Below are 20,320 nucleotides of genomic sequence, written 5' to 3' on the forward strand. Positions count from 1 at the left end.
TGCAATGAGACAAAATTGCTCAGAGGCAGAGGGAGATTTCTTTTTCTTCTTTTCCTCACTAAAAAAGGTAGGTGCGTCTTATACTCCAGAAAATACGGTAAATCTTAAGTGCTATTGCCATTTGAAGTGGCTGAGTGAATTCTGTGCAGGGAGTCCTCAACTTACAACCACAATGGAGCCCAAAATTTATGTTGCTAAGTGAGAGTTGTTAAGTGAATTTTGCCCCATTTTACAAATCTTGCCACACAGTTGCTAAGTGAGTCACTGCAAGTAGTTAAATTTGTAACCTGGTTGTTAAGTGAATCTGGCTTCCCCCTCGACTTTGCTTGTCAAAAGGTCGCAAAGGGGGATCACGTGACCCCGGGACGCTGCGACCATCATGCATACACACAAGTTGCCAAGCGTCCAAATTTCGACCATGTGTCAAACGGTCGCAAGCGTGGGGGAAAAAGGCCGTAAGACGTTATCAGTGGTGGTATTCAGCCGGTTCTATCCAGTTTGGGCAAACCTGTAGCGGCGGCTGCGGGAGGCTCCGCCCACCCGCCCGGTTGTCATCACATCCTGTTTGTGATGCCCTGCGCGTGCCTGGAAGGCCCTGTGCATGCGTAGAGGTGGCACGTGCGAACAAAGCGACCGCACACGTGCACGCACTCACATCTGTGAACTGGTAGCGAAGGTAAGTGAATACCACACTCCTGAACGTTGTAACTAAACGAATGGTTGTAAGTCGAGGACTATCTGTACAGCTCTGGGTGTGTTCTGTCCCCAACCCCACGCACACACACCAACAGACGTTCAGGAGTTAAAGACCAAACCAGCCAGCAAAATCCTTTTCCTTATGATAACGGAACTTGGCAACAACCTAGTGGCTGCCTGCCAAGAGTTTATTATTTACAAAGAGGAGAGATAACTTCTCCCCACTTCTGATACATCAAAGGAAAGCAGCTCAATAATTACAATCAAGTCCAGAGATAATCCAGTCTTAAAGCAAAAGTCCGGCAATGCAGAATGGCGTGGAAGCTTTCAGCTTTGTTCGTCACAAGGTTTGACTGGCCACCACGCTCCCTTTTATATCCTGTGGGGGGTGGTCCAGTGACTCAGCCTAATCTCGGGCACGCCCTTTCTTCTGTTGCGCACGCTTATCTCTGCGACGCTGGCGTGGGTCCAGCCAAGACTCATTACCCTCATCACTGTCCATCTGTGGCTGTGTGGACGTGCTTGTCCCCGGCCCTATCTCTTGCCCTTCGGCGGACACCGAAGGCATTGCCAGAGAGGAGGGTCCTGGAGAGGGAGGCCTTGCTAACTCCTCCCCTTCACTCTCGGAGTCCTCTCCTGACGATGACACAGGCTCAGGTAACGGAGCCACAACAGGGTGTTAAGAAAGATCAAAAGCTTACATACCTCTTTGGGACTGGTGATTTGCTGGATGAGAGACACCCGGTCCCGAATTGGCTTGCTCAAAGACACGTCCTTGGGAACCAGGGTCACTGGCTCGTCTTCGGGATGGCCAGCTGAAAAGATGGAAGAGAGCAGGGGTGGGATGCTGGGGGTTCGCAGGGGGTTCGGGAGAACCTCTAGCTAAGATTCTGTGCAGTTCGGAGAACTCCCAAATCCCACTCCTGGCTGGCCCCGCCCACTCTGCCCCACCCCTCCCAGGAGTCCCCACGCGGCCCATTTTGGATACAGGTATGTGCAGGGTGTACACGGAGGCTCGGGGAGGGCGAAAAATGGGCCTGCTGGAAGTTCGGGAAGGCCGGAAACAGGCCTCCGGAGCCTGGGGAGGCCGTTTTCGCTCTCCCAGAGGCTCGAGGAAAGGAGCCTGGGGAGGGCAAAAACACCCCACCCCCACCCGCCATAGTGCAGGAGCAGTGGTGGGATTCAAGTAATTTAACAACTGGTTCTCTGCCCTAATGATTTCTTCCAATAACCAGTTTGCCAAACTGCTCAGAAAGTTAACAACCGGTTCTCCCGAAGTGGTGCGAACTGGCTGAATCCCACCACTGTGCAGGAGGCTGACTAGGCCACGCCCACCATGGCCACGCCCACCCAGCAACCGGGCAGAGAACCCCTTGCTAAAATTTTTGAAGCCCACCCCTGAAAGAGAGCAATGAAGACCTCAGGACATGGAGCCTGCTGTGCCTGCTGGTGTGTGAGCTGCTCAGAGGTGCCTCCGTTATCTTTGGGTGGTCTTTCTCAACTCTTGTTTTGCCCGATTTTTATATTGGCTTTTGATTTTGGTTTTTCCGTAGGGCTTGTTAGCAGCCCAGAATTACTTGGATGAGTAGAGGGGAGAGAGGCATATATATGTTTCGAATAAATAACGGTACCATTAGAATCATGGCTCATTATCAGGGTGGATTTGATTTAAATCGAGTTGATTTAAATCACAATTTAAATCATGATTTAAATCACTAGTAAAAAGGCTTGATTTAAATCAACTCGATTGAAATCATAATTTTTAAAGAGCAACTGTCACCTCTGCTACTCCTTTGACCCACTGTTGACTCACCGATAGTCCCAGTGTTGCAGAATAAACAGCCTCGTGCTACATAACTAAGCTCCATTTCATGCTGAATAAACTAAATTATTTATGTATCTTAAATAGAAAACCATCTTACGATAGATTTTTACCCCAAAAGTTTTTCATTAAAATAAATTCGATAAAAATCAAAAAAATCCGATTTAAATCAAAAAAATCTGATTTTTTTTTATTTTTTTTTAAAAATCATTGATTTTTATCCACCCTGCTCATTATCAATTTTCTTCTTCTAGAACTGCTTTCAGTCTGTGATCTAAGGCACTAGGCCAGTGTTTCTCAACCTTGACAGCTATGAGATGGGTGGACTTCCAACTTCCAGAATTAGCTGGCTGGGGAATTCTGGGAGTTGAAGTCCACCATCTTTGTCAGAGTTTAGGCAGCGTAACTAATATTATGAGATAAATCTAGGAGCAAAGACACAGCACATAGAGCTTTTAGATAAATAACAATGGTTTATATACAGCTAAATCTATACAGACATACATGGTAAATACCTTATCATACAGCTACTGACACAAGGAGAACAATGAGATACACAATGAGAGAGAACATGAGGTGAAGAAAAAGCCCTCTAATGGCTTCCCTTATATAGGCAGCTTCTTACCCAGCTTCTTAAAGTGGCAGTAACCCTGCTGCCTCATTCCCACTGCATCAGCTTTCAGTTGCTTCTGCTTACAACTTTCCATCAGCTTACAGCTATTAAATCTACATTCCCTGACAATCTTAAATGTTGTCAAGGTTGGGAATCCCTGCACTAGGATTTCAGAGACATAGAATAAGAATCGTATCGTATCGAATCGAATCAAATCAAATCAAATCAAATCGGGATAGGATAAGATAGGATGGGATGGGATGGAGTAGAGTAGAGTAGTAGAGTAGAGTAGAGAGAATAGAATAGAATAGAATAGAATAGAATAGAATAGAATAGAATAGAATAGAATAGAATAGAATAGAATAGAATAGAATAACAAAGTTGGAAGGGACCTTGGAGGTCTTCTAGTCCAATCCCCTGCTTAGGCAGGAAACCCTACACCACTTCAGACAAATGGTTATCTAATCTCTTTTAAGCATTTGTTGGGGATTGAGCCATGGTGGTGCAGTGGTTGAAGTACAGTATTGCAGGCTAACTCTGCTGACTGTCAGGAGTTCGATCCTGACTGCCGGCTGCCTACAATTTGGCAGTACAAATCTCACCAGGCTCAAGGTTGACTCAGCCTTCCGTCCTTCCGAGGTCAGTAAAATGAGGACCCAGATCGTTGGGGGCAATAGGCTGACTCTGTAAACCGCTTAGTGAGGGCTGGAAAGCACGGTGAAGCAGTATATAAGTCTAGGTGCCTTTGCTATTGCTATTTTGTCAATGAGAAGATAAGCACAAGTAGACATAAAATGATTCATCAGCCTACTAAATCAATCCATGCATAAATGGAGTTACATCTCGATATATTCTTGGTTTATTCTGTAAGAGGGGTGGTAGTTCAGAAAGCTGTCTGTGCATTATTTCTGTTTTTCACAGTCTCCTGAATTCACTCACTCACCAGCATAGGAATTCGAAGTGCTTTTCTGAATGGAGTCATATGGCATTTTGGATCCATCAGAAGGGAACCTGAAGAAAAAGATTAGAGAAAGGATACTGCATAAGAAATTGATTTTTTTTTTTTTTGGTCCAGCGTTTCAGCCTCTATCAGCCAGCAAGACAAAGTCTAGTTGTGGTAAGGATGGGGGTCAATTGAATCTGATCAGGCAAACTTGATCCTGTAATCTGCAATAAACATTTTGGCTCAGAGAATAATACCATATGTGGATTTTAGGTGCTCAAAGCAGGAGTTTTCATTAGGAACACCCCAGTTGTAGAACTTCTATTCTGACAAAGCCCCACACTCAGGGGTGGGTTCTACTTACTTTTACTACCGGTTTGCAATGGGGCTGCGCGCACGCGCTTGTTTCGTACGCACGCTCTTCTGCGCATGCGCAGAAGCATTTTGATGATGTCACGGTCAGTGGGCGGAGCCTCCCACCGGTTTTACTACCGGTTCTATAGAACCAGTGCGAACCAGGGGCAACCCACCACTGCCCCCACCCCTTCCAAATCGCAACATATCCCTCATGCATCTCTTTTTCAGGATGAGCAATATTACGCAAAGCAGGAAGTCCCCCAAAAAATATTATGGCAAAGAAATGAGAGGCCTCAGAATAAGAAATTTAGCCAAACCTACCGAATGTAATCATAGAGATCGTGCCACAGTTCTCCTTTGGGCACAGGAAATGCCATTTCCCGAGGCATGGGAGAGAAACCATGCAATGCCATCTTGGACTGGTGAGCCTCAGAAGAGGTCAACGCTAGAAGAAAAAAGAAAAAGAAAGAAAGAAAAAAGGGTGGGACAGATGTGGTTGTTCTTCATTGAAATTATGCCAATATTGAAAAGCCTGTTTTGATATTATGATGCAAGTTCTCCCCTTTCATATAAATATTGTAATATTGTAATATGGATACAAGCATGTCAAGGGCAGAGTTTAAGTTGCAGTATCACTTGGCTTCTCTTCCAAGAGAAGCCAATGCTTGCATGAGAAAAAAACTGAGTCCTCTTTAGAGGTTTCTTTGTGCCAACCTCCCATGAAAGAGTGGGGTATTGTATTGTAAAAAAAAAACATCGCTCATAGGTTAGGAGAGAGTACTATTCCCTATATGAATGCAAGCTAATCTGCATATTATTATCATTTATATAAACTTGTCTTTTTCATATCCTGCAATGTTTGAAAAAAACTATACTTAAAACTTTATTTGGCTTTGGTTAAATAATTTCTGGAGCCAGGCTTAGTGTCACCAAACAGGCATTCTTTCTGTTCCCAGCTCCATGCTGCGGCACAGAATTGGTAAACCTGCAAATGTTGCTTGTATTAGTGTAGCAACCAAGATCACAGCCCTCATGCCTCTTCCTAGCCATTTATTTTTTATTTTTTGGTAAACATTCCTTTGTAGGAACAAGCCAAAAAACCATGGAGAAAGATGGAAAGGATTTAGGAAGCCAAAGGTCAATTGAATCAACCCACTCTACTCAGAATGCTAAACGCATCTGAAGAACAGTTGCAGGAACTGGGCATGGCTAATCTAGTGAAGAGAAGGACCAGGGGAGACAGGATAGCAGTCTTCCAATATTTGAGGGGCTGCCACAGAGAGGATGGGGGTCAAGCTGTTTTCCAAAGCCCCTGAAGGTGTTAGGCCAACAAGGTGTAATGGATGGAAACTGATCAAGTGAAGTGTTAATACCACTCTATAAAGCCTTAGTAAGACTACACCTAGAATAAGGCATCCAGTTTTGGTCACCACACTATAAAAAAAGATGTTGAGACTCTAGAAAAAGTGCAGAGAAGAGCAACCAGGATGATTAGGGGACTGGAGGCTAAAACATATGATGAACGGTTGCAGGAACTGGGCATGGCTAGTCTAGTGAAGAGAAGGGCCAGGGGAGACATGATAACACTGTGCCAATATTTGAGGGGCTGCCACAGAGAGGAGGGGGTCAAGCTATTTTCTAAGGCACCTGAAAGGCCAGACAAGGAATAATGGATGGAAACTGAACAAGGAGAGATTCAACCTGGAAATAAGGAGGAATTTTCTGACATTGAGAGCAACCAACCCATGGAACAGAAGTTGCCTTCAGAAGTTGTGGGAGCTTCATCCCTGGAACTTTCAAGAAGGGACTGGACTGCTTTTTGTTTTTTTTACTTTTAAAAGCATTTTTTTGGCCGAAGAGGTTGTAGAAAAAATGCGTTTAAAAGTTAAAAGAAAAAGCCTCTGATGATTGTGCGGCTCAGCTGGGCATGGGGAGGGGGGCAGGATTTTTGCTACCGGTTCTTCGAACCACCCGCCTCCATCGCTACCGGATCGGGTGATCCGGTCTGAACCGGGAGCATTTCACCCCTGCTGCATCCACTCTTTAAAGACTCTCACCTGGGTCAAAGAGCAAATCGCTGGTGAAGAGGTTTTTCACCAGCAGGTTGGAGCACAGCTTGACGCTTTTCAGATGACTGTAGGTTCTGTTCAGGTAGAGGCCGAGAATGTGGCGGAGATCCAGGATCAAGCAAGTCCATCGCACGTTGATGGGGGCAAGGCCCACCAGATCTGAAGGGCCAAACATGCCAGTTCCGAATTTCTACAGACATTTGACACACTCGCAGGAATCTCAAACCTTATACACAAATGGCCTCATTTCCCCCCTCCGACCCACACAAAAAGACCCCAAAGGGGGAGACTCTCTGCAGCAACACAAACATTCATTGCACGTATCCGGCCCAGGGATACGTGCAATACGTTTCAAGATTTAGTGCAATATAAAAAATGCAAATAATTTTTCTGCAGACCACCAAAATTTTCTCACGGACCACCAGTGGTCCACGGACCACCGGTTGGTGACCACTGCTCTAAACCATCAACTCACTTCTCAGGAAAATTAGATCCAAGTTTCTAAAGTCTTGGGGATCAAATCAAAGGCAAGACCATTTGCTGGTTGCTGTAGTAGGGGAAAAAAAATACCCCCTAAATCTTGATTAGACCTTCTTTGCATTTTACCTCGTTTAGAAGTCTTGGCTGTACTTTCATAGACTGACCCACGGGCTGCCCCACAAATATATGGGAACTGCAACCATGTGGCTGTGGACTTGAATTCTTTAAAGAGGTTAGAGAACGAAATACGGACCACTTGGCTGTCCTAGAAATGAAAAGAAACAGAGCCAGTTTATAGAGACAGAATTATCATTCCGGGAGCAACAAATATTTTGGAGCTGATTAAGACAGCCCACAAAAGATAACCAAAGCTGAATATTGTTACTTATATAGATTTATAGACTGGACACAAACTGTTTCAACTCCTACCCTCAAAGCGACGCTATAGAGCACTGCGCACCAGAACAACTAGACACAAGGACAGTTTTTTCCCAAACGCCATCACTCTGCTAAACAAATAATTCCCTCAACACTGTCAAACTATTCACTAAGTCTGCATTACTATTAATCTTCTCATTGTTCCTATCACCCATCTCCTCCCATTTATGACTGTATGACTGTAACCTTGTTGCTGATTTATATTGACTGTTTCCTAGTATGATTCGATTGCTTATTTGTTCCCTATGACTATCACTAAGTGTTGTACCTTATGATTCTTGATGAAGGTATCTTTTCTTTTTATGTACATTGAGAGCATTTGCACCAAAGACAAATTCCTTGTGTGTCCAATCACACTTGGCCAATAAAGAATTCTATTCTATTCTATATTCTTCTCTCCCACCCCCTCCCCTCCCCTCCCCTCCCTTCTATTCTACTCTACTCTACTCTATTCTATTCTATTCTATTCTATTGTGTGATTTTAGCCAGGAAATAAATTCACTCCTACACTGCTTTTCAAACTTATTCAGAAACTTATTCTGTTTCTGCCAGACCTATGTACTGTACATTTAATCTCATGCCGACTGCTTCAATGACTCCATCCAGCCACCTCATTCTCTACCGTCCCCTTCTTCTTTTGCCCTCGATCGTTTCCAGCATTAGGCTCTTCTCCAATGAGTCCTTCCTTCTCATTAGGTGGCCAAAGTATTTGAGTTTCATCTTCAGGATCTGGCCTTCTAAAGAGCAGTCAAGGTTGATCTCCTCTAGGACTGACCAATTGGATCGTCTTGCAGTCCAAGGGACTTGCAGGAGTCTTCTCCAGCACCAGAGTTCAAAGGCCTCAGTTCTTCATCTCTCAGCCTTCTTTATGGTCCAACTTTCACAGCCATCCATTGCAACTGGGAAAACCACTTAAATGGACTCCAGAGGATGGTAGAGGACAGGATGGCCTAGAGGAACGTTGTCCATGGGGTCGCGATGGGTCTGACACGACTTCACAACTAACAACAACAACAATGTACTGTACATACCTCTGTATCTAAAGCTAAATCCAATACAGGGTCAGGGTGCCAAGCAAAACACTTTGTAGTTTGATGGAGAATGTAGAATAATCTTTCCCTTGCTACTTCAGATCATTTCTTAAGTGCACAAGTGCAGAGACTAAAATATAGTCTACAAACGAGTCAGGAAAAATAAGAAATCTGGTAGCATTTTCTCAGATTAACAGATGCTACTAAAATAAATAAAATTATTTTAAAATGTTTATTACTTTTTACAAAATAAATACATGTATTATTATTTAAAATAAAATAATAAAAAATAGGTTTTTTTCATTTTGGGTTGAGACCTGCCCAGAGTTTGTTAATAAGATTGGCAGTTATATAAATGTTTTAAATTAATAAAATGTGTCAGTCTGATAAGGTGTTACCAGATTCCTCCCGATTTTGAGCTACCATAGATTAACCCAGCACTTCTATTATGTCTTAGACAGCGAGTAATTCAAAAGTAACACTCAAGAAAAGTAACAGCTGCGGTGTTTAGGAAAACAAATCTGCCACCAGGTATCAATCAACAACTCCTAAAACACCAAACACACAGATTGTATCAGAATTCCTAAAAGGCAACAACTATTCAACAACAACAAAAAAATGTTAGAAAGACAGGTGGCATATATCCACCTCCTTAGGCGTGTTCATTCTTCTCTCATTCCAGATCTGTTGGCCTGTGGGAAGGATCCTAAAAATGTTATTTGTCTTTTTTTTTTTAATTTTGTTTTTGTTTCAAGTGGTTATATTGTTTGCAAGCATCTTTGGAAGGACAGCTTCTCTGCAAGGTGGGGAAGAAACAATGGTAATAAATAGTCAATAAATGTTGTATTATGAAGGCATCACTAGAGGACTGCAGTGCTTTCAAGAGCAATTTAATTTATGTTATTATTGTACCACGACCATCGTGGAGCCAGGAATAAACTCACACACTCACCTCAGTGGCAACATCCAGATGCACCACAAAATATTTGCCTGGTGCAGGTTTGAACAGGATGTAGATATAGCGACCAGTGAGACCCAAGGACTGGGTGCCAGTTTTGGGAAGCTGGAGGTAGTTGCTGGCCGGAACAGCACCGCTAATGCGATATACTGTCCCTTTCAAAGTCTTGTCCTGAATGGAGAGAACAAGCAGGCTTTAAAGTTTGCTTTCACATAGGAAAGCTAGTTTTGAGTAGAGTCACACGATTAAAAATGCAGGTGCTTGGCAACTAGCATTATTTACAATTGTTGCAGCAACCTGGACCCTCTGATCACTATCTGCAACCTTCCCAGCCAGCCTTTCCAAAAAGCAAAGCTAATGGGAAAAGCTTTGTGATTCACTTAACAAGCATGGCAAAAAAAAGGGTCAAAAAATCAGATTCAATTCACTTAACCACCACTTTGCTTAGCAACAGAAATCCGAGTCTTGATTGTGGTTGTAAGTTGAGGGCTATTTGTAGTCACACTAACCTCTGTCCACTCACAAATTACCAGCTGAGATTGCCTTAAACCTATCTGTGTTTTCATACGATGTATCTCTACCCCATGAGTTCATCCATAAAGACATATAAGAGCCTTGGTGGCGCAGCAGACTAAAGTGCTGTTAACTAGCACCAGCTGCCTGCAATTACTGCAAGTTCAAATCTCACCAGGCTCAAGGTTGACTCAGCCTTCCATCCTTCCGAGGTAGGTAAAATGAGGACCCGGATTGTGGGGGCAATAAGCTGACTTTGTATAAAAAGAACACCGCTTGGGGGGTCGGGGGGGGGGGGGGGGGGGCTGAAAGCAGGTATATACAAAAGTATGAAGGCTATTGCTTAACGCATTGTAAGCTGCCCTGAGTCTCCGGAGAAGGGCGGCATATAAATTGAAGGAAGGAAGGAAGGAAGGAAGGAAGGAAGGAAGGAAGGAAGGAAGGAAGAAAGAAAGAAAGGAAGGAAGGAAGGAAGGAAGAAAGAAAGAAAGAAAGAAAGAAAGAAAGAAAGAAAGAAAGAAAGAAAGAAAGAAAGAAAGAAAGAAAGAAAGAAAGAAAGAAAGAAAGAAAGAAAGAAAGAAAGAAAGAAAGAAAGAAAGAAAGAAAGAAAGATAGTTTAAGGCAGGTGTCTAAAATCCCCAGTCCGGGGACCAGCACCAGGCCATGGCATGCCAAAAAACCGGGCTGCACAAACAAACAAAAAGCCCTATCCGTGGGATGCAGTCAGCATACCAAACCATGCTCCCTCCGGTCCATGGAAAAACCTCTGCCCACAGAACCGGTCCCTGGTACCCAACTGGTTTAAAGGGTTTAAGGCTTATGTATATGTAATTCTGGAGAAGTTAAGGCACCCCTAATCATGATCTATGCCATAATCTAAGTTCAGATGTCAGAGTAAGCGAACTACAGACTACCACAGGAAACTGAGCGAACGAATTTAATATAAATTAAGCTACTGAGAGAAATGTCAGGAGATTTGGCCTTACCATAAAGGTTGTCACGTCCCCATCCTTGGTAGATCTTTTCCATTCTTCTACTTTAAAGTGTTTGAAGATGTTCAGATAAGGATGCTGCCACACTGAAGGGGAGGGGGGGGAAGGGTTGGAATAAAAGAGCAATGAGCCCCAATTAGTATTCCCAACGCTAAATTCCTCATTCATTCTGAGTAGGCTTTCAGTATAGAGATTTTAAAATTATGACTGGAAGAAACCTGAAGGTAAATTGCTATAGTTAAACAGAACTCAAAACAATGGACAAAATACAATATAAAAATCATACAAAACCATACATACGTACACACAGACACACACATGCATCTATCTATCTATCTATCTATCTATCTATCTATCTATCTATCTATCTATCTATCTATCATCTCTCTCTCTCTTCCCCATATCATTTATTTATCCATACACACACATATATGCACATACACAGAAATATATAGATACATACACACACATATATGCACATATACAGTACATAGAAGTATATACGAACACACACATGCATAGAGAGTAGATATACAGTACATATATACAAATCGGGGGTGAAATCCAGCAGGTTCTGACAGGTTCTGGAGAACCGATAGTGGAAATTTTGAGTAGTTCAGAGAACAGGTAGCAGGAATTTTGAATAGTTTGGAGAACTGGAAAATACCACCTCTGGCTGGTCCCAGAATGGGGTGGGAATGGAGATTTTGCAATATCCTTCCCCTGGAGTGGGGTGGAAATGGAGATTTTGCAGTATCCTTCCCCTGCCACGCCCACCAAGCTACATCATGCCCAAGCCACTCCCACAGAACCAGTAGTAAAAAAATTTGAATTTCACCACTGATACATATATACCTATAGATACACACATACATACATATATACATACATACCTACATACCTACATACACAGATTTACTCTGTGATTAGCTAATGCTTGTAAACCGTTCTTTCTATAGTGCTTCTATATTTTAATAACATGCAACAAGCACTGCAGATGTCCAACCAGTGTAGCTTACCTTCAGGACTGAAAAGCTGCACCTGGTGAATTTCTGCCTCTTACATAGCATTTCATTGATAGTTCCTCTCCCCTCACCCCCACCCCAATTCAGTTACCCTCCAAAGCTGTGTAGTTCAACAGTTACCCTCCTAGAGAGATGGAGGACATCTGCACCTGATGGATTTTTAGCTTTTATTCAGTTGATCAAATCTGATCTCTCCAACAGGTATTAAGACTGTATTAACCCATCTGTTATATTTTGCATATTATATATTGCCCCACGTTTTCGGATTTTTTGCAGCCTATCCATCTAAGGCTTAGTTTCTAAGCGAACAGATACCGCTATGGAGCAGGCAGACATCCAAGCCATGAAGCACTCCCTTGCAAAGACAGAGCAAAGCTGCACCTAGCGACCTTCTGCCTGTCACTCACCTGCCTTATTTTCTTTCCCAGACATGCAGGACCTGCCATCCAACAGGCTACTGGACTCTTAACCCCACACACCAATGAAGCCCATGGCAAGGGAGGCAAGAAGGAAGGCTCGACCTGATGGACTTCTGCCTGTCCCTGACCCACCACGACTCTGGGCTCCTGGACTCTTCCCCCCCCCCATGTTTTACTTGTTTTATTTATATAACGTTCAATTTCCATCAAACAGTGTGTGATCTACACCTGACGAACCTCTGCCTGTCACTCACCTGCCTGATTTTTTTTTTCCTTCCCAGATATGCAGGACCTGCCATCCAACAGGCTCCTGGAACCACACACCCCAGTGAAGCCCATGGTAGGAAGGAAGGCTCGACCTGATAGACTTCTGCCTGTCTCTGACCCACCAACACTTGGCTCCTGGGCTTTTTCATCACCCACTTGATTACGACAGCATCCAACCTGTGAATTTTTGACCCCCGCAGAGACGGAAGGGAAGCTACACCTGACGAACTTCTGCCTGCCGTATTAATTTAAATGCAAAAAAAAAGAAAACCTTTTTTGGGGGAGAGGAAACCACTGCAAATACTACGGAAGGCGCCCTCCTTGCTCTCAAGGCCCCGAGGCCCGGATCCCTCGCCCCGGCTCACCTTTGGCCATGGCTGCCCGGCTCGGCCCGGCTTCCCGCCGCTGCCCTCGAACTGCCCGCGTAGGTGCGCCCACGACCATAGAGTCGCCTCAACGAAAGGAAGGAGGGCGTACTCTCCCAGGGCTAGAGAGGCCGCTTTGGATCATAGAGCCGAACCTAGAGCGGACACTAGAGAAGCCTCCGTTTCCGGGATTATAGAGTCGCGCTCTTAAAGAAGAGGAAGCGGCTCTCTATCCTTCCTATCTCTATGGGGATGTACTTTGTTAGCCGCGCCCCTGCTCGCTTCTTTTTTTTTTTTTTTTTCCTTCTTTGCATTTTCGCCTCAAAAGCAAAAGCCGGTTTTTCTAAATCGTGCATTCCCTTTTTTTTTTTATGTGACCTAAGTATATAAACTGTTTGTAACGGAAGTGGCAAGCCCAACTACATAAATAGAAATGTGTGTCTATTTCTATTTAAAACGTTTAACCGCAAAGGGGCTTAATAGGATTTTAAAGGTGTCTTTGGAGAATAGATACAGAGGAACAGAGTTGGAAGGGACCTTGGAGGTCATCTAGTCCAACCCACCGCCCAAGTAGGAGACCCTGCACCATTTCTGACAGATGGCAGTCCAGTCCCTTCTTGAAAGCTTCCAGGGATGAAGCTCCCACAACTTCCGAAGGCAACTTCTGTTCCATGAGTTGGTTGCTCTCAAAGTCAGAAAATTCCTCCTTATTTCCAGGTTGAATCTCTCCTTCTTCAGTTTCCATCCATTGTTCCTTGTCTGGCCTTCGGGGGCTTTGGAAAATAGCTTGACCCCCTTCCTCTCTGTGGCAGCCCCTCAAATATTGGAAGACTGCTATCCTGTCTCCCCTGGTCCTTCTCTTCACCAATCTAGCCATGCCAAGAATTTAACAGATTAACAGAGTTGGAAGGGACCTTGCAGGTCATCTAGTCCAACCCCCCGCCCAAGTAGGAGACCCTGCACCATTTCTGACAGATGGCAGTCCAGTTTCTTCTTGAAATCTTCCAGTGATGAAGCTCCCACAACTTCTGAAGGCAATTTCTGTTCCATTGGTTGATTGCTCTCACTGTCAGAAAATTTCTCATTTCCAGGTTGAATCTCTCCTTGGTCAGTTTCCATCCATTATTCCTTGTCTGGCCTTTGGGTGCTTTGGAAAATAGCTTGACCCCCTCCTCTCTGTGGCAGCCCCTCAATTATTGGAAGATTGCTATCCTGTCTCCCCTGGTCCTTCTCTTCACTAGCCATGCCCAGTTCCTGTAATCGTTCATTGTTTTAGCCTCCAGTCCCCTAATCATCCTGGTTGCTCTCCTCTGCACTCTTTCTAGAGTCTCAACATCTTTTTTTATAGTGTGGTAACCAAAACTGGATGCAGGACTCTAGCTGTGGCCTTACTAAGGCTTTACAGAGTGGTATTAGTATCTCACTTGATCAGTTTCCATCCATTATACCTTGTGTGGCCTTTGGGTGCTTTGGAAACTAGCTTGACCCCCTCCTCTCTGTGGCAGCCCCTCAAATATTGGAAAACTACTATCATGCCTCTCCTCGTCCTTCTCTTCACTAGCCTAGCCATGCCCAGTTCCTGCAACCGTTCATCATATGTTTTAGCCTCCAGTCCCCTAATCATCCTGGTTGCTCTTCTCTGCACTCTTTCTAGAGTCTCAACATCTTTTTTACAGCGTGGTGACCAAAACTGGATAAACGAGAGTTCGGTCACTTAGTTTAGTGACTGTCTGTTAATGTTCAATGTCTTCATGTAATGCTTTCATGCAGTGGTTCTCAAACTTGGCAACTTTTAAGATATGGGTGGAATTCAGTTCCCACAATCCCCCAGTTCAGCTTGTTGGGGGATTCTGGGAATTGGAATCCATACGTTTTGTAAATTGTCAAGGTTGAGAAACATTGCTTTAATGCAGTGGTGAAATGTAAAATTTGTTACTACCGGTTCTGTGGGCGTGGCTGGGTGGGGGAGAGGGGGTAATGTGACTGGGTGGGCGTGGACAACTTTTTTTTTTTTTACTTTTAAAAGCATGAGTCGTGCCTGGTGGATATCTCAAGAAGCGGGCTATGTCATGGTTTGGCAGGATTACATCGGGCAAACACCTGTGTTGCTAAGCACTCAGCCCCCCTGTTCCTTGCTGCACAGCCAATGCAGGGCTACAAGGAAGGTGTGGGCCAGGGGGCCAGAATTGGGTACTAAACTGATGCCTCTGAAGGTATAAAAGGACGCCATACCTTCCTCGAGGTGTGGCCTTCCTTACATGTCTCTTTTGCATATGTGTGGAACGGTTTACTCAGCTCTTCTTTGTACAAATTAAAGCTTTGGCATTCTGGTGACCCAAGTACATTTTTGGGACCTTAACAGTACAATGGAAGGAAGGAAGGAAGGAAAAAAACCACGGAGAATTATAAGTTATTTTATTGACTTTCCAGTTTCGGCTCGAAAATTCACCCGCCTCCCTCCTGTTGCCTCGAACAAACAATAATAAGAATAGTAATATCCCTGTGATAACATTTTTAACACTTATCAATAAACCATCTGCTTATTCCAGGTCCTTGCGAAAGACTCGATAGGTACAGAAAAATGCCAGACTCCGTCTAAATATGGATGACTGTGTGATCAACCATAATAACAGTAATAATAATAATAATAATAATAATAATAATAATAATAATAATAATAAATATCAAGAGGAGCATGTTGTGTGCAATTCTGTACAACCTCCAGTGGAAGCAGTCTACATTTGTGTGAACAGCCTGTTTTTCAAGACAAGATTATGCAATTTCTTCTTCGATTCTCTTTTTGGGGCCAACAGCGGCAACGGATAGAAGATCCCTGGTTGGTTATGCACAGGCAGTCCTCAACGTACGACCCCCGTCGAGCGCCAACATTTCTGTTGTTAAGCCAGACAATTGTGAAGTGAGCTTTGCCCTATGGGACGACCAATTCTTGCCTCCGTTGTTAAGCGAAACGCTGCCGTTGAGACGTTAGTCACCCGGCCGTTAAGCGAATCTGACTTCCCCTGTTGACTTGGCATCTCAGAAAGTCGCAAAAAGAGGATCACGTGACCGTGGGACACAGCTAATTAAAAGTTTCTCATCCGTCGATTCGATTCCTTTTTACCTCTGTACGGCCATTTCAGGCATTTCTTTCGGGATCAATCACAACGGACATCTTTCGGTCCTCGAGGTCCCCCGTTTGAGGGAAAACTAATACTTAACAAAAATCAAAGGGTTTTTCTCTAGGGCCGTGAGGGCGAACCTATGGCATGCGTGCCACAGGTGGCACATGGAGCCATATCTGTGGGCACGCAAGCGCTGCCCTAGCTCAGCTCCAGCACGCATGTGCACGTCAGCCAACAGGCTATTTCCAGCCTCCAGAGGGCCTCTGGGGGGGGCGAGGAAGGCCTTTTCATCCTCCCCAGGCTCCTAGAAAGCCTCTGGAGCCTGGGGAGGGCAAAAAACAGTCCTACCGGGCCCACCATGCCATTGCATGCCAAAAGCGGGGGGGGTCGCGCGCACATGTGGGGGGGCGGGGCGCATTGAATTATGGGTGTGGGCACGCCCAAGCGAGATCCCCCCCCCAGTGCTCCCCCTGCTTTTGGTACACAATGGCAAAAAAGTTAGCTCTCACTGCTCTAGGGTTTTCTTTATCCCAACAGTTCCTCAAAGCCAACCAACTCCTGATTGCAGTTTTTAAAAAAATCATCATCATCATAATCACTCCATAGATTCAAGATACCCGGAAATCTGCCCAATTTCTTCTACGTAATGCAGGCAGGCATCTAAAAATATCTAATTAGAAACTACGCAAACCCCTTTCCCCCCACCCACCCACCCCCAAAGTATAAAGCTGAAGTTACCAGAACCCCACTCCATCCTTTATTTGGCTTAAAAAAAAAAAAGCCCAATACTTAAAACAAGGAGGCATATTCCCGAATAAATAATCAAGTTGTGCCTATAAAAGGATACAAATAATTAATTGAAGCCTTCATTCTTGTTTCCGTAAATGGGACTTAAGGGATTTTTAAGTTCCATACATCTAACTGTATCAGTGATGGATTGCTACAGGTTCGCCCCGGTTTGGGCGAATCGGTAGCGGCGGTGAGAGGCTCCGCCCACCTGCCCGGAAACTTCTGCACATGCGCAGAAGTGTTGCGCACGAGCAAACCGGTAGCAAACAAAATTGAAACCCGCTACTGATCTGTATATACTGTATCTATCTATTTATCTATATTTATATATACATACACACTCAGAAAATGCATGCACTCCCACACTCACACCCACCCACGCGCTCTTAAAGTGCCTACCCTAACTTGTGTTAGCTCTGGCTTGTTTAAACAATTGCTTCCTTAACACTGTGAACGAGTTTTTGTGCCTTGTAAGCAATGAAATATTGTTTTTCTTTAGCCCTTTATCTATATACATAGAGAAAGAGAGAGAGAGAGAGAGAGAGAGAGAGAGAGAGAGAGAGAAACACGTTTTCAACCCTGAGCAAAGCCATCGGGCAGAGATCGGCTTCAATTATTGCTCACAGACCTGAGGAAATAAAAAGGGAAGAGAAAAATGTGTTGCTCTTTTCAAGTTAGAGCTTGTTTCAGTGCACGGTAGGGAAACAAGTGGGGATTTCTCAGTTCCAACACACTAGTCCAGAGGGTGTCCAATCTTGGCAACTTTTGAGGCCTGTGGACTTCAGCTCCCAGAATTCCCCAGTCAACCATGCTGGGTTGGGGGGGGAATTCTGGGAGTTGAAATCCAACGATCTGAAAAAGTTGCCAAGATTGGACACCCCTGCTTTAGACAGTAATATGTAGATCTCTTAAGTCTCTGAGTTAGGTTCCCTGCCTGAAGTTACCCAGAAATGTGAATCTACCCAACAGCCCCATTTTTCAATGGTGTGTATGTACACATCAGCAGTTTGCAGCTCAATTCTGCTGTCCAGGCATATTGTTCGTACCTTGCTGGAACACCAATGGCATTGCCGATGCACAACGAAGCTAACCAGGGGCCGGGAGGGGTTTTTGGCTCTAGAAGCCCTAAATAGGTAAGGCAACCTCAGTTAGCTCTACATTTCGGATCGAATGGTGCTGAGTGGGAAGAGCCCTTTAACCCTACGAATGTTGTAAAATCCATGCAAAAATTAGTACTGTCGGCATTCTAACTGACAGGTTGACTAATGTACAGCTGCAGAGGGGCAGTCGTCACGAATTAGAAGCTATTTCAGTCTTTGGGAGGGAGGGAGGGAAGGAAGGAAGAAGCGAGGAAGGGAGGGAAAAGGGAAGGAAGGAGAGGAGAGGAGAGAGGAAAGGGAGGGAGGGAGGGAAGGAGAAGGGAGGGAGAAAGGAAGGATGAAAAGGAAAAAGGGAGGAAGAAGGGAGGGAAGGTGGAAGAAGGGAGGGAGGGAGGGAGAAAGGAAGGATGAAAGGGAAAAAGGGAGGAAGGGAGGGAGAAGGGAGGAAGAGGGAGAAAGGAGGAAGAGGAAGAAGGAAGGAAGGAAAGAAGGAAGGAAAAAACGACGGAGGGAGAAGGGAGAGGAAATAGGAAAGAGGGAGGGAGGGAGAAGGGAAGGAGAAAGGAAGGATGAAAAGAAGGAAAAAGGGAGGGAGGAGAGAAGAGAGAGGAAGAAAGGAAGGAAAAAGTGAATGAGGGAGGAAGAAGCCAGGGAGGGAGGGAGGAAAGAAAGGAAGACGGCAAAAAGCGAGGGAGGAAGGGAGGGAGGAAGAAAGGGAGAGAGGAAGGAGGGCAGAAAGAAAGGGAGGGAGGAAAGAAGGGAAGGAGGAAGGAAGGAAGGAACGAAGGAAGGAAGGAAGGAAGGATTTCAAGCTGGTTGATAAAAGCGTCCCTGGGTCTCCTCGGTGATCATCCCTGCAGGCTGCCTTGAGCCTCCATGGATCGCAGCCTCGAAGAAAGCATCTTGGTCCAGCCCTCCGGGGCTCTGCATCTTCCCAGGCGATGCTATCTGGAGACCAAGGAACTGCTCTGCGACCGAGTGGAGGAGGTGGTGGCTCCACTGAGCTGCGAAAATCCACTCGTGCACGACTCCAGACTCGTCATGGAGCCCCTGGAGGAGGGGGGGGAAGGGAGAAAGGAAACGCTCGTTATCTCCGGCCCTTAATGAGACCCCAGCGCTTTGGCCCCACCATCCGTCCCTCCCCCTTTCCCCTGCCCTCGCTTGGCTGATCATCTTCTGCTCAGCTGGAGGCCCCGCTGTCCAGCGTCCATCCGCAGGGATCTCGTTTGTGGCTGGAAGATGTCAATTCGGCAAGAGTTGCTCGGAAGGCAGATGGCCAAGATCAGACAAGCATTGTTCCCACCACCTCCACCCCCATTCCATCCCCCCCCTCCGGCTCTCCATGGCATTGTTTTTAGAGCCTAGCGGCTGTGATTTACAGCAATCGCGTGATTCAGCTGAAGAATCCCAGTTAGCCTTCGCAGGAGTTGGTTAAGAGTCCCCGAAAAGAGGGACAGCAAGACAAAGAATGCCTTGGTAGTACAGTGGTCTAAAGCACCCTGTTATTAACACCAGCTGCCTGCAATTACTGCAGGTTCAAATCTCACCAGGCTCAAGGTTGACTCAGCCTTCCATCCTTTCTAAGGTAGGTAAATTGAGGACCCAGTTTGTGGGGGCAATAAGCTGACTTTGTATAAAATATACAAAAAGTATGAAGGCTATTGCTTAACGCATTGTAAGCCGCCCTGAGTCTCCGGAGAAGGGCGGCATATAAATCAAATTAAAAAAAAAAAAAAGTATGTGAGGGAAGGAGCGGAACACATCTTCCCCCAAAGTGAAATGTGTAGAGTTTTTTTTGCATCTCATTTTTGAATTAATATACAGAAAAGAAAAGAAAAAAGGAAAAGCCAAATGTGCAAAAAAAATAAAATAAAATAAAAATAAAATAAAAATGGAAATAGAAAGAAAGAGCTTCTGATTTTCTCTATAGGAATGGCCCCAGGGGTGGGCTGCTGGGGGTTCGCAGGGATTCGAGAGAACCTCTAGCTAAGATTCTGTGCAGTTCGGAGAACCCCCAAATCCCACTCCTGGCGTTGAAGTCCACAAGTCTTAAAGCTGCCAAGTCTGAAGACCTCTGCTGTAGATCAATAACTAGGAGATGGTGAGTTCTAGTCCCGCCTTAGCCATGAAGGCCAGCTGTGTGACTTTTTAGCCAATCATCAGGAGACAGTAAGTTTTAGTCCCGCCTTAGCCATGAAATCTGGCGGGGTGACCTTGGGACACTCCCTCTCTCAGCGCCCAACCAACCTTACAGGGTTGTTGTGGGGAAAATAGGCGAAGGAAGGTGTGTTAGATATATTTTCTGCCTTGAGTTACAGATA

At 45.0% G+C, this 20,320-nt stretch overlaps 2 protein-coding genes across 2 annotated transcripts in view; both read right to left on the reverse strand.

The window, feature by feature from the left end:
* WDR90 (WD repeat domain 90) overlaps nucleotides 1-13,063 on the reverse strand; it is a 69,788-nt gene extending 56,725 nt beyond the window's left edge. The window contains exons 1-8 of the mRNA XM_070954868.1: nucleotides 12,989-13,063; nucleotides 10,907-10,998; nucleotides 9,402-9,578; nucleotides 7,107-7,245; nucleotides 6,489-6,659; nucleotides 4,753-4,876; nucleotides 4,075-4,142; nucleotides 1,402-1,511 (exon numbers count right to left, since the gene is read on the reverse strand). Coding sequence (XP_070810969.1) covers nucleotides 1,402-1,511; nucleotides 4,075-4,142; nucleotides 4,753-4,876; nucleotides 6,489-6,659; nucleotides 7,107-7,245; nucleotides 9,402-9,578; nucleotides 10,907-10,998; nucleotides 12,989-12,998 — 891 coding nt within the window. The 5' untranslated portion in view covers nucleotides 12,999-13,063. The remainder of the gene's footprint in view (nucleotides 1-1,401; nucleotides 1,512-4,074; nucleotides 4,143-4,752; nucleotides 4,877-6,488; nucleotides 6,660-7,106; nucleotides 7,246-9,401; nucleotides 9,579-10,906; nucleotides 10,999-12,988) is intronic.
* A 5,658-nt stretch (nucleotides 13,064-18,721) lies between these two features.
* The window catches only part of SEC14L5 (SEC14 like lipid binding 5), a 48,871-nt gene continuing 47,272 nt past the window's right edge, over nucleotides 18,722-20,320 (reverse strand). The window contains exon 16 of the mRNA XM_070954996.1: nucleotides 18,722-19,049. Within this exon, the coding sequence (XP_070811097.1) occupies nucleotides 18,944-19,049 (106 nt within the window). The 3' untranslated portion in view covers nucleotides 18,722-18,943. The remainder of the gene's footprint in view (nucleotides 19,050-20,320) is intronic.

The sequence above is a fragment of the Pituophis catenifer genome, unplaced genomic scaffold (genome assembly GCF_029215685.1).
Source record: "Pituophis catenifer annectens isolate HBS135680 unplaced genomic scaffold, rPitCat1.0.hap2 SCAF_16, whole genome shotgun sequence".
Classification (NCBI taxonomy): Eukaryota; Metazoa; Chordata; class Lepidosauria; order Squamata; family Colubridae; genus Pituophis; species Pituophis catenifer.